We start from the raw sequence: 9,579 nt of genomic DNA on the forward strand, positions 1-9,579 counted from the left end.
CACACACACACACACACACACACACACACACACAAAATCAATAAATGTAACACAAAAAATGTTAAACCAAAAAATTTGAGCTGTGCATGGTAGCACATGCCTGTCGTTCTAAGACAGGATATATATATATATTTTCCTGGGTAGCCCTGGAGCCTGTCCTGGAACTCTCTGGCCTCGAACTCACAGAGATCCACCAGCCTCTGCCTCCCCAGTACTGGGATTAAAGGTGTGGCCACTGCCTAGCTAAAACAGGATATTCTTGAGTTCAAGGCCAGCTTAAAAAACAAGGGCTAAGAGCACTTGCTTAGCATTAAAAAACAAAACAAAAAACAAAAGCAGGAGGGAGGGGAAAGGGGTGCACTGAGGCAGGAAGGTTTCTGTGCTTTGATCCACACAGAACAGGGTCGCCAGGATCGCACTGTGGCTAGTATGACTATTAGAGATGGGTTGAGGGGTGTCCGTGGCTGGCTGGGGGAAGCAAGGCTTGTTCCAGGAAAGATCAGAATTTTAACATAGCCCCAGGAAAGATATCTTTTTTGTTGTTGTTGTCTGTTTTGAGACAAGACTTCACTGTGTAGCTTTGGCTGGCCTGGAACTCACTCTGTAGACCAGGCTGGCCTCAGACTCATAGAGACCCACCTGCTGTTTCCTCCAGAGTGCTGGCATTAGAGGCATGCTCCACCACACCCAGCTCGGGGAAAACATCCCTTCCTGGTCTTTCCACTTAGCCAGCGTGGGAGCCTGTACCACAAAGGTCGTACAGAACACTCCCTCTCCTCTCCTGCTCCAGGTGATTGGCAAACCTCTGTTTCCTGGTGACTCGGAGATCGACCAGCTCTTTCAGATCTTCCGTATCCTGGGGACCCCCAGTGAAGCCACATGGCCAGGAGTCTCCCAGCTGCCTGATTATCAGAGCAGCTTCCCCAAGTGGACCCGGAAGGCGCAGGAGGAGATCGTGCCTAGTCTGGGACCGGAAGGCAAGGACCTGCTCCTGGTAGGTACAGTGGGCAGGGACAGCACCTCAGCAGCTCTGCGGCCCCTCGCTCAGCCACCCTTTTACACAGCTGAGGCTAGGCTGGGCTCTTCTGACCGTTGTACACCCTCGGCTTGTCCCTGTTTGTGTTCAGGCAGGAGTTTCTCTCCCGCTATCCGGTGTCCGTCTCCCCTTTGGAAACGTCTTTGCTTTTGTGTCATGGCTGTAATCTCTTCTTCCTAGTTGTCCCGAGTTTGACTCTCTCTTGTGGGCTTCCTGCCCCATCTAGATGAGACCACACCTCCTCCTGCCTCAGTGTCTCCTCCCCATACCGTTCTCAGAGGTCCGGCTTCACAGGGGCCTGGCTGTGCGGAACAGGCTGCTCCTTACCTCCTGAGCTCCTGCCGCCACCGTACTGACCCTTCAGCTGCCTCCTGGGCCCCAGATAAAGCTGCCCCAGTTTGCCCACAAAGCCTGCCATCCCCATTTCTGTCTTCACCCTGGTGTCGGGCCAGGGAAGGAAGGGCAGGGTCTCTGTCGAGACCATGGTCAGCTTACCAGAGGTCTGTGTTGTCTACCAGAGTAGTACCAGTAGAATGGCATGCCCTTCCTGCTAAGGCCCCTTGTCCTTCATATGCCCTTCCATGGCATCCTGCCTGGGTGAGGTACCTGAGGCTAGAGAGCCAGACTGGCCCCTGGTTGTGTTAGCTCCTCCTTCACCTTGCTCGTGGTCTGACCTGCACCCCCTCCCCGAAGCGTGCATTCTTTGGACAGGTTCAGGGACTTCTGTCTTAGCATGAAACATACCCGTCCTTAGCCAGAGAAGCAGGTAGAACCTGGAGGAGACCTGGGTGAATCATAGGCCTGCAACCAAAACTAATGGTTTAACCTCAGTTGTGGGAGCATCCAGAGCTGTCTTAAAAGCTGGGACACATGGGCTTAGAAGATGATTCAGCTGGTAAAGTGCTTGCCTTGCAAACGTGAGGACCTGACTTCGGATCTCCAGAACCCACACAAAGCCAGGGGACAGGGTTGGGGGGACGGCTCAGTGGGCAAAGCTCTTGAGATACAATTGTAGCATCTAAGGTATCATCTAAACAGGAACCTATAAGCCCAGGCTCCCAGGGGAGGACGAGGACCTGAGGCATTCACAGGCCCGCTAGCCTGGCATATGTGTGCAGGCAAACAACAGAGAGGTGTGTCTTGAGGCTGGAGTGATGGCTGTTCTCCCAGAGTTCAGTTCCCAGCAACCACACCAAGTGGCTGAGAGTCAATGTGACTCTAGTTCCAGGGGACCCGATGCCTTGGGCCCCCATGGGTGCTGCACCCATCTGCACATACACACATTCCCAGACATACACAGAGAGACACACAGGCACCTCGGAGGCACTGGCTTTAGTTCTGGGTTTAGGCAACCTCTCAGGGACTTGGCCGTTCCACTGAGACCTGCGAAGGGAGTTCTTCTCCCTACCCTGTTTGCACCCAGGTTCAATCTCTTGTCTTTCCTCCTCAGCAACTCCTGCAGTATGACCCCCGTCGGCGGATCACGGCCAAGACCGCCCTGGCCCATCCCTACTTCTCTACCGAACACTCCTTAGCACCCCACCATTGCATGGTGGAGCATCTCTACCACTGAGAACATGTATGTGGGGCCCACCCCTCGCGCCCACCCATTTCCAATAAAGCAGATTTGGAGAGAGCATACACCTGTGAGAAATTTTATGTCCGTCATCAGAAGGCTGGATGGGGTTCATCCTGCCCAGACATTGGCTACTTCCTGTGTTGTTGGTTGGATTTAATGGTGCCCTTTTAAAAGTCTGTTCCATACATGGGGTAGGGTGGGATGGGGGTAGCATTGGACCCCTGGTGGGTGTCAGGTTAGTTCCCAGCCTCCCTGCTGGGAAGCCAGGCCTGAGGACAGAGCGCCCTCTGCTGGACTTGATTTTGTTTTCAACTGTGGGAAGCACTGAGTCCAGGTCAGAGGACTCAAGCTGGAGCTGGGTAGGACACCCGCATCCCAGGAGTAGTCGGGGCACCTAGGTATGTTCTAAGTAGTTGTCTTCTGTGTGACAAGTGGGAAATAAATGTGACTTGTCTCTGCATTGTCTGGTGGCATTCTGTTTGCCAACAAAGGGGAGGTTGACAGAGGGCTGGAGGGGAGCTGAGGGACCGGGGGTCTTCCATGGTCTCTCTTCATGACCACCCGTTTCTAAGGCAGGTGAGCTGGACCCATCTGCCCCACCTAACACATACGTTGGGGAAAAACTCCCAAGCAGGCTGCTCCATGGTTCAAATCCTAAGCATACTGAGAGCGAGACAAGACACCAAGATAATTCATTTAATAGAAGCGGTGTGTGTGGGGGGGCGGCAATGAAACTCCCCGAGTTTGGAGACGGAGCCCAACACCATAAATGTTTGCGTAGTAAGAGTAAGAAGTGGATGGATGGGGGGGGGCACTGCCTGGGATTACACTGCTCCAGGCCAAGATGGGGGTGCACGCATCCTCCCCTCCCCCCTGCACGGCCCTCATTAACGCACGCAGGAGCGTGGCAGGGTGGGGGAGGCTGCACGGTAGCAGCGGTAGCCTTCCAGCACGGCCGGGAGTAGCAGCAGGCCACTTAGAGGGTCTTTGCGGCAACGACCCATGGCCTCCTTGTAGCTCAGCCGCTCCTTGGTGATGGGGTCTGTCAAATCCTTCTCGTAGACTGATTCGTCCTGCAGGAGATGGCCCAGGTCTTCACTGATCATCCCGCAGAGCACAGCCTGAGGGACAGGGATGCGTCCCGTCCTCTTGGGGTCAATGAGGCCCCCAGTCAGGTGTTGCGCCAGCAGGTGGGGAAGCACACTTTCTTGGGGCATCCAGCCCTTCTGGATGGCCTCACCTACTGACAGCCTCTTCTTGGTGACTGGGTCCTCAATGCCGGTGAAGGCCTTCTGAGCGTTGAGCAGCCGTTGGGTGGAGGTGTTCTCGATGAGTCCCCGCTCCATCGCCTTGTGCACAGAGTATCGCTCTCGGCTGAGAAGGTCCACAATGCCCCCTGTGGCTGCCTGGGCCTCCAACAGCTTCTGCCCAGTGATGGGGTCCAGCATGTTCTTGGCCACCGCCGCCTTGATGCTGCACTTGCTCTCTGTGGTCGTGTCATAAACCCCGGCGATGGGGAAGCAGTCGTCAGTGAGCCCGAGAGAGAGACCTGAGGAGAAGAGGCCGGTACTCTGGGGGCCCGGGGAGCAGAGTGGGGACTTGGAGATGATGGATCCAATGGAGAGTGAGGAACAGGGCTTGGTCTCCCCTGCCACAAGCAGGGCAAACTCGGAGATGGGGAGGCGGCCGTCCTTGTACCTGTGGTATTCCTCCTTGGAAATCCGACGGCAGCGGAGCGCAGCCTCTATGGAATACTGCTTCCCGCTCTTACGGTCCAAGAGCACGGACTCCTCCCCACAGGGGCTGGAGGTGGTCACTTCCTCCCAGTCGCACTCGAGCTCCTGCAGCTGGAGGTACTGGTCTCTGTCGATGATGCCCCTCTTATAGGCCTCGTAAGGAGACATATCATTCCCCGTCTCCGGTTCCAAGATGCAGATCTTAGTTGAAAGGTTGGTCTCCCGGGTCTGGGTTTCCTGGTTGAGTTCCTCCCGGCTTACCTTGGTGTGCAGGTCCCGGAGGGTCCTCTCCTTCTCGTAGATCTTGTCCTTTTCGTGGAGAATGGCTGCCTCGAGCTGTGAGAGGGCCTGGCCACGCTGGGCCGCCTTCTGGCGCTCGCTCTCCGTCTTCTGGCTTAGTAGCCTCCCTTCCTCCTGCAGCTCCCGGGCCTTCTGCTGCTTCTGCCGCTCCAGGTCTCGCAGCTCTTGCTGCAGTCGCCCACAGTCCTGGCTTGCCTGGTCCCGGGCCTTCTGGAGATCAGCTTCCTCACGGGACCAGGACCTCCTCAGAGCCTCAGCCCGGTCAATCCTCTCCTGCAAGCTCCGTACCTCCTCCTCCCGGGCCCGGTGGGCGGCGCGCTCCCGATTGAGGGTCTCCCACACTCGGGCCCTTTCCCCCTCCAGCACAGGGTCCTTCTCCACCCTGATCACCTCCTTGTAGATGGTCTTCTCCTGGGATTTGGTTTTCTGGAGGACGTCAACCTGGACCTGCAGGCTCTTGCACTCCCGGTGGAGCTCCATCACCCGGCTCTTCTCTTGGTCCAGCTCCCGCCTCAGGGCTTCCGTGGACCTCTCCAGATCCGGATCCTTCTCTAACTTGACCACTTCCTCCATGATGATCTTCTCCTGCAGGGCAGGAGGCCGCTTCTCCAGCTCCTGGATCTTCAGGGTCAGCTGCCGCAGCTCCTTCTCAGCAGCCAGCTTCTTGCTGCGGTCCTCCTGGAAGCTGAGCAGGGCCTCCTTCTCCTCCACAGCGGCGCTCAGCTGCCGCACCTCCAGCTCCAGCTGCCGCCGCCGCCCCACTTCCTCATCCAAGCTCCGGCTTAGCCGGCTGTGCTCCTCGTGCAGCTTGGGGTCCTTCTGGGTGACCACCACCTCCTGCACTACAATCTGCTCCTCGGGCCGCCTCCGCTCCAGCAGCAGGTACTTGTTCTGCAGCTCATAGACCACGTCCTCGGTGGCTCGCCTCTTCTGGACCGCCTCCCGCACCTCCTGCCGGAGCCTCTCGGCCTCCTTCTCCAACACAGGATCCTTCTCGTGCCGCACGACCTCTTTGCTCACCATCTTGGTCTCCACCTTGGACCGTTCCCGCTTCCACTCATCCCGTTCTCCCTGCAGGCGGATCAGCTGCTCCTGGCAGCGCCCATGGGTGTTAACCAGCTCATTGAGCTGAGCCTTGAGGCGGTCGATCTCACGGAGCACTTCGGGGCTCTTCTCATGCCTCACCACCTCCTGGGTCACCTCCTTGTATTCCACCACGGGCTTCTGAGCGCGCAGGGCCTCCAGCTCAGGCAGCAGCTTCTCCACCTCCCTTTCCACGCTGCTCCTCTTGCTGCCTGTCTCCTGCAGCTGGGCCTGGAGCCGCACGATCTCCCGCTCCGTCTCAGGGTGCACCTGGAAGATCTCGTTGACACGCTCCTGCAGCTGTACCTTAGGCTTCTGCTGCTCCACCACCCTGTACTTGTCCTGCAGGTCTTGCAGTTCCCTGGCCAACACCATGTTCTTGTTCTTCTCCTCCTCCAGGAGGCTTCTCAGCCTGGACGCTTCCTTGAGAAGGCCAGGGTCCTGCTCCACCCTCTTGACCTCCTTCACGATGACCTTGGGCTCCACCGAGCTGATCACCAGTTCCAGGTCTTTGATGCGAGCCTGTATCTTGGCAACCGCCTCCTTCGCCCCCTTCCTCCGCGCGGCATTCTCCTCAACCTGTAGCCGGAGAGTCTGGACCGCCTTGACCATCTCCAGATCCTTCTCCACTTTGACCACCTCCTTCACCACCACCTTCTCCTTCACGTTCGTCTCCTTCTGCTCCAGGGCCAGCAGCTCATCCTTCAGTTCTTCCAGCCGGGCCGTCAGGGCACCGTTCTCCCCACGCAGCTGTTGCATCTCACCGTGCAGCTGAGTGGCCTGGCTGTCCAGGCCAGGGTCCCTCTCAATTTGGGTGACCTCTTTGGTCAGCAGGTGAGGCTGCATGGTCCTCCTCTTGCCCTCCAAGTGGACGACCTTTTGGGCCACCACCTCCAGCTCGGCCTGCAGGCGGGCCCGCTTCTTGCCCTCCTCCTCCACCTGGGATGACATTCTAGCCATGTCGCTCTCCAGCTGGGGGTCCCGGTAGAATTCCACCACCTCCTTCTCTTCCAGCCTCGCCACAGGCTGCTGGGTCCTCAGCTGCAGCAGCTGCTGCCTCTGCTCCTCCAGCTCGTGCTGCACCTCAGCCACCCGCTTCCGCTCTTCTTCTAGCTGGGACTTCAGGGCCTCTGGCTCTGCCCCTGCTTGCTCTGGGTTCCCGGATCCCTGCCTTGCTCTGTGTGTCACTTGGATGCCCTCACTAAGCTCCTGCAGTGGGGGGGGGGGAGGGAGACAGAGAGAGAGAGAGACCTGAAGTGAGTAAAGACTGGAGCCCCATTTTTCTGTACCCCACCTCTCAGGTCAGAGACCCCTCCCTGCTTTCTGTAGATCCCGGGCCATGGAGCTGAAGACATGGAATGCTTAAGACACGGGATTTTGAGCTCAGTTAGATGGTATTAGGGTAGAAGGCAGGGTCCAGGTCCTTTGCAGCAGATAGCGCCCACAAGACCCTCCCCTCCTGGCTCTCAGGCCCAACCTTCTCCAGTAGAAGCTGAAATATGGCTCTGGAAGATAGAAGGTGGTCAGTCATGGGAACCATAGAGAGCTCCTGGCTTCTGCTCTACCAGGCACGGAGACCCCAGGTAGCCTGTCACCAGTGTGACTGGGCCCTACGGCTGATGGTGGAGTGTTTCTTGGCTCTCTGGGGCTAGAGGCCAGGTCCCCATCAGAGGATTGCCTATGGCTAACCAATGACTAGAGGCCATCTCCAGGGTCTGCCCAGAATAGGGACAGCCCTGTATGAACTTCTAGTGAAATCTTCATGCCCAAACCCTCCAGTGGCTAGAGGCTGCAGGACAGAAAGGATGACATCTAGGCCAACCCCAGGCCAGATGGGCTGCCGTGGGGACAGGGTGGGCACTGTCTCTTTACCTTCTCCAGCATCTTCTTAGCAAACTCCAGCTGGTACAGCTGCTGCTGCTGGGCTGCCATGACCTCTGTGTAAGCCTTGGCGAGGTTCTTCTCCTGGAGGTCGTGAAGTGGGGGAGAAAACGGGAGTCAGCTCTGGCCTGAGGTACTGCGGAGTTAATAATGCCAGCTGCTAGGCCCTGCCAGGACCCGCCTCACCTGAGCCTGGATGCTCTCCTGCAGGGAAATCACTCGGACTTTCTTAGGTGCTGACACTGCCAGGGTGGGCTCCAAGGAGCAGCGGTAGGTATCTGCTTGCAGCTCATAGTCCTGAACAGGGAAAACAGTCACTACCAGAGACTGAGCATGGAGGATCGGAGTCTGGAAGAGGGAAGGAGGCTGGGGGGTTAAGGCGGGGAAGCCAAAGTAAAAGCATTCACCTGGAGAGCTTCCTGCAGGTCCTGGGTGAGGCGGGACACTGTGGCCCGGTCCTGCTCACGGCCCAGCACTTCTTGCATCAGCCTCTGCCAGGGAGGAAGCAAGAGTCACAGAGGCCGGGAAAGGCTCCTCTCCACCAACCGGCATCTCCAGGGTCACAAGCAGCCAGATACACAGAGGCAAAGGGGACCCAGAGGTGCTTGGCTTCTCTGACACTCTGGGACCTTGTCTGATGGCTCTAGGAATTCTGTCTCGCCCCAGAGGTTCTCCCGTTGTAACTTTAGTGGCATTAGGCCAAAGACCGCTGGCCCCAGCTGCCCAGTGAAGGACTCTGCAGTCCTGAAGAACACGCTGAATAAGCTTCCAGGTGAGGCCAATGGTCAGGGACTAGTCTCTGGGAACCACTGGGCATCCCACCCATCATTCTGAACCCTGGCTATGCCCTTTGATTTACCTAGACTCTTAAAAACAAAACGAAAAACAGCCGGGCGATTGTGGCACATGTCTTTAATCCCAGCACTCTGGAGGCAGAGGCAGGTGAATATCTGTGAGTTCAAGGCCAGCCTGGTCTACAGAGTGGGTTCCAGGACAGGCTCCAAGGCTACACAGAGAAACCCTACAAAACCGCCAGGCAGAGGTGGCACACACCTTTAATCCCAGTACTTGGGAAGCAGAGGCAGGCAGATCTATGAGTTTGAGGCCAGCCTGGTCTACAGAGTGAGTTCCAGGGAAGTCAGGGCTGACTACATGTAAAAACCTTGTCATGAAAAAATAAAAACCAAAACTAAATAAATAAATAAAAGCAAGCCTGGTCTACAAGAGCTAGTCCCAGGACAGGCTCCAAAGCCACAGAGAAATCCTGTCTCGAAAAACCAAAAAGAAAAAAAAAGTCTCAATGCTCTAAGAATTCCAGTTTCATTTTTTTTGGTAAGGGTACAGGCCCCCCGGACTTCTGCCCTGGCTCCCAGGAGGCCTCCCTGTCTCCATCCACACCCCTTTTATCCATTGTCCATTTGGAGCCATAGACCACTTTCAAACAATTTGAAGGTGACCGTCTTCTCCCGGGGCTCTCAATGCTGCAACGTCAAGTCCAGATTCCTTCCTGTGCTGAGAAGGACCTGGGTGGTCTGTCCCTGCCTCACAGCCACTCCTTTCTCTGGACCACAGTCCTCTGAGGGGGACATTTCCCTCTACCGGCCTGCCAGGCTTTTTCCCCTACCTTTTCCCCAGGTCACTTGCCCTCACTCCCATAAGTGTCCACCAGGGGGAGCGCGCACCGAGCTGGCATCTGGTCTCGGAAAGCGTTTATCAGGCGCAGCCCTAGGAGGGGGTCTGTACCCTGCACTCCTGACTCCTCACCTACAGCCTTGAAAAGGATCGGGATGGTCACACAACAACGGCTGGAATCCCACCAGAGAAAAGTGCTGTTCCAAGCCCCCAAACCTCCTGGCCTCAACTGTGAGGCCTCTCGCATTGGAACCTTGGCCTCCTGCATACAAACAGCTGTCCCTGAGGGGAGGTGACCGGAAAGAACAGGTAGCTAGAGCCAGCCCCCCCCC

At 57.0% G+C, this 9,579-nt stretch overlaps 2 protein-coding genes across 2 annotated transcripts in view; one reads left to right on the forward strand and one right to left on the reverse strand.

Moving 5' to 3' along the window:
- Cdk3 (cyclin dependent kinase 3) overlaps positions 1–2,806 on the forward strand; it is a 4,245-nt gene extending 1,439 nt beyond the window's left edge. Inside the window, exons 6-7 of the mRNA XM_026780104.1 lie at positions 791–994; positions 2,487–2,806. Coding sequence (XP_026635905.1) covers positions 791–994; positions 2,487–2,609 — 327 coding nt within the window. The 3' untranslated portion in view covers positions 2,610–2,806. The remainder of the gene's footprint in view (positions 1–790; positions 995–2,486) is intronic.
- A 534-nt stretch (positions 2,807–3,340) lies between these two features.
- The window catches only part of Evpl (envoplakin), a 16,919-nt gene continuing 10,680 nt past the window's right edge, over positions 3,341–9,579 (reverse strand). The window contains exons 19-22 of the mRNA XM_005350765.2: positions 8,023–8,106; positions 7,802–7,912; positions 7,607–7,699; positions 3,341–6,943 (exon numbers count right to left, since the gene is read on the reverse strand). Of these exons, the coding sequence (XP_005350822.1) occupies positions 3,503–6,943; positions 7,607–7,699; positions 7,802–7,912; positions 8,023–8,106 (3,729 nt within the window). The 3' untranslated portion in view covers positions 3,341–3,502. The remainder of the gene's footprint in view (positions 6,944–7,606; positions 7,700–7,801; positions 7,913–8,022; positions 8,107–9,579) is intronic.

Source organism: Microtus ochrogaster, chromosome 7 (assembly GCF_000317375.1).
Source record: "Microtus ochrogaster isolate Prairie Vole_2 chromosome 7, MicOch1.0, whole genome shotgun sequence".
NCBI lineage: Eukaryota > Metazoa > Chordata > Mammalia > Rodentia > Cricetidae > Microtus > Microtus ochrogaster.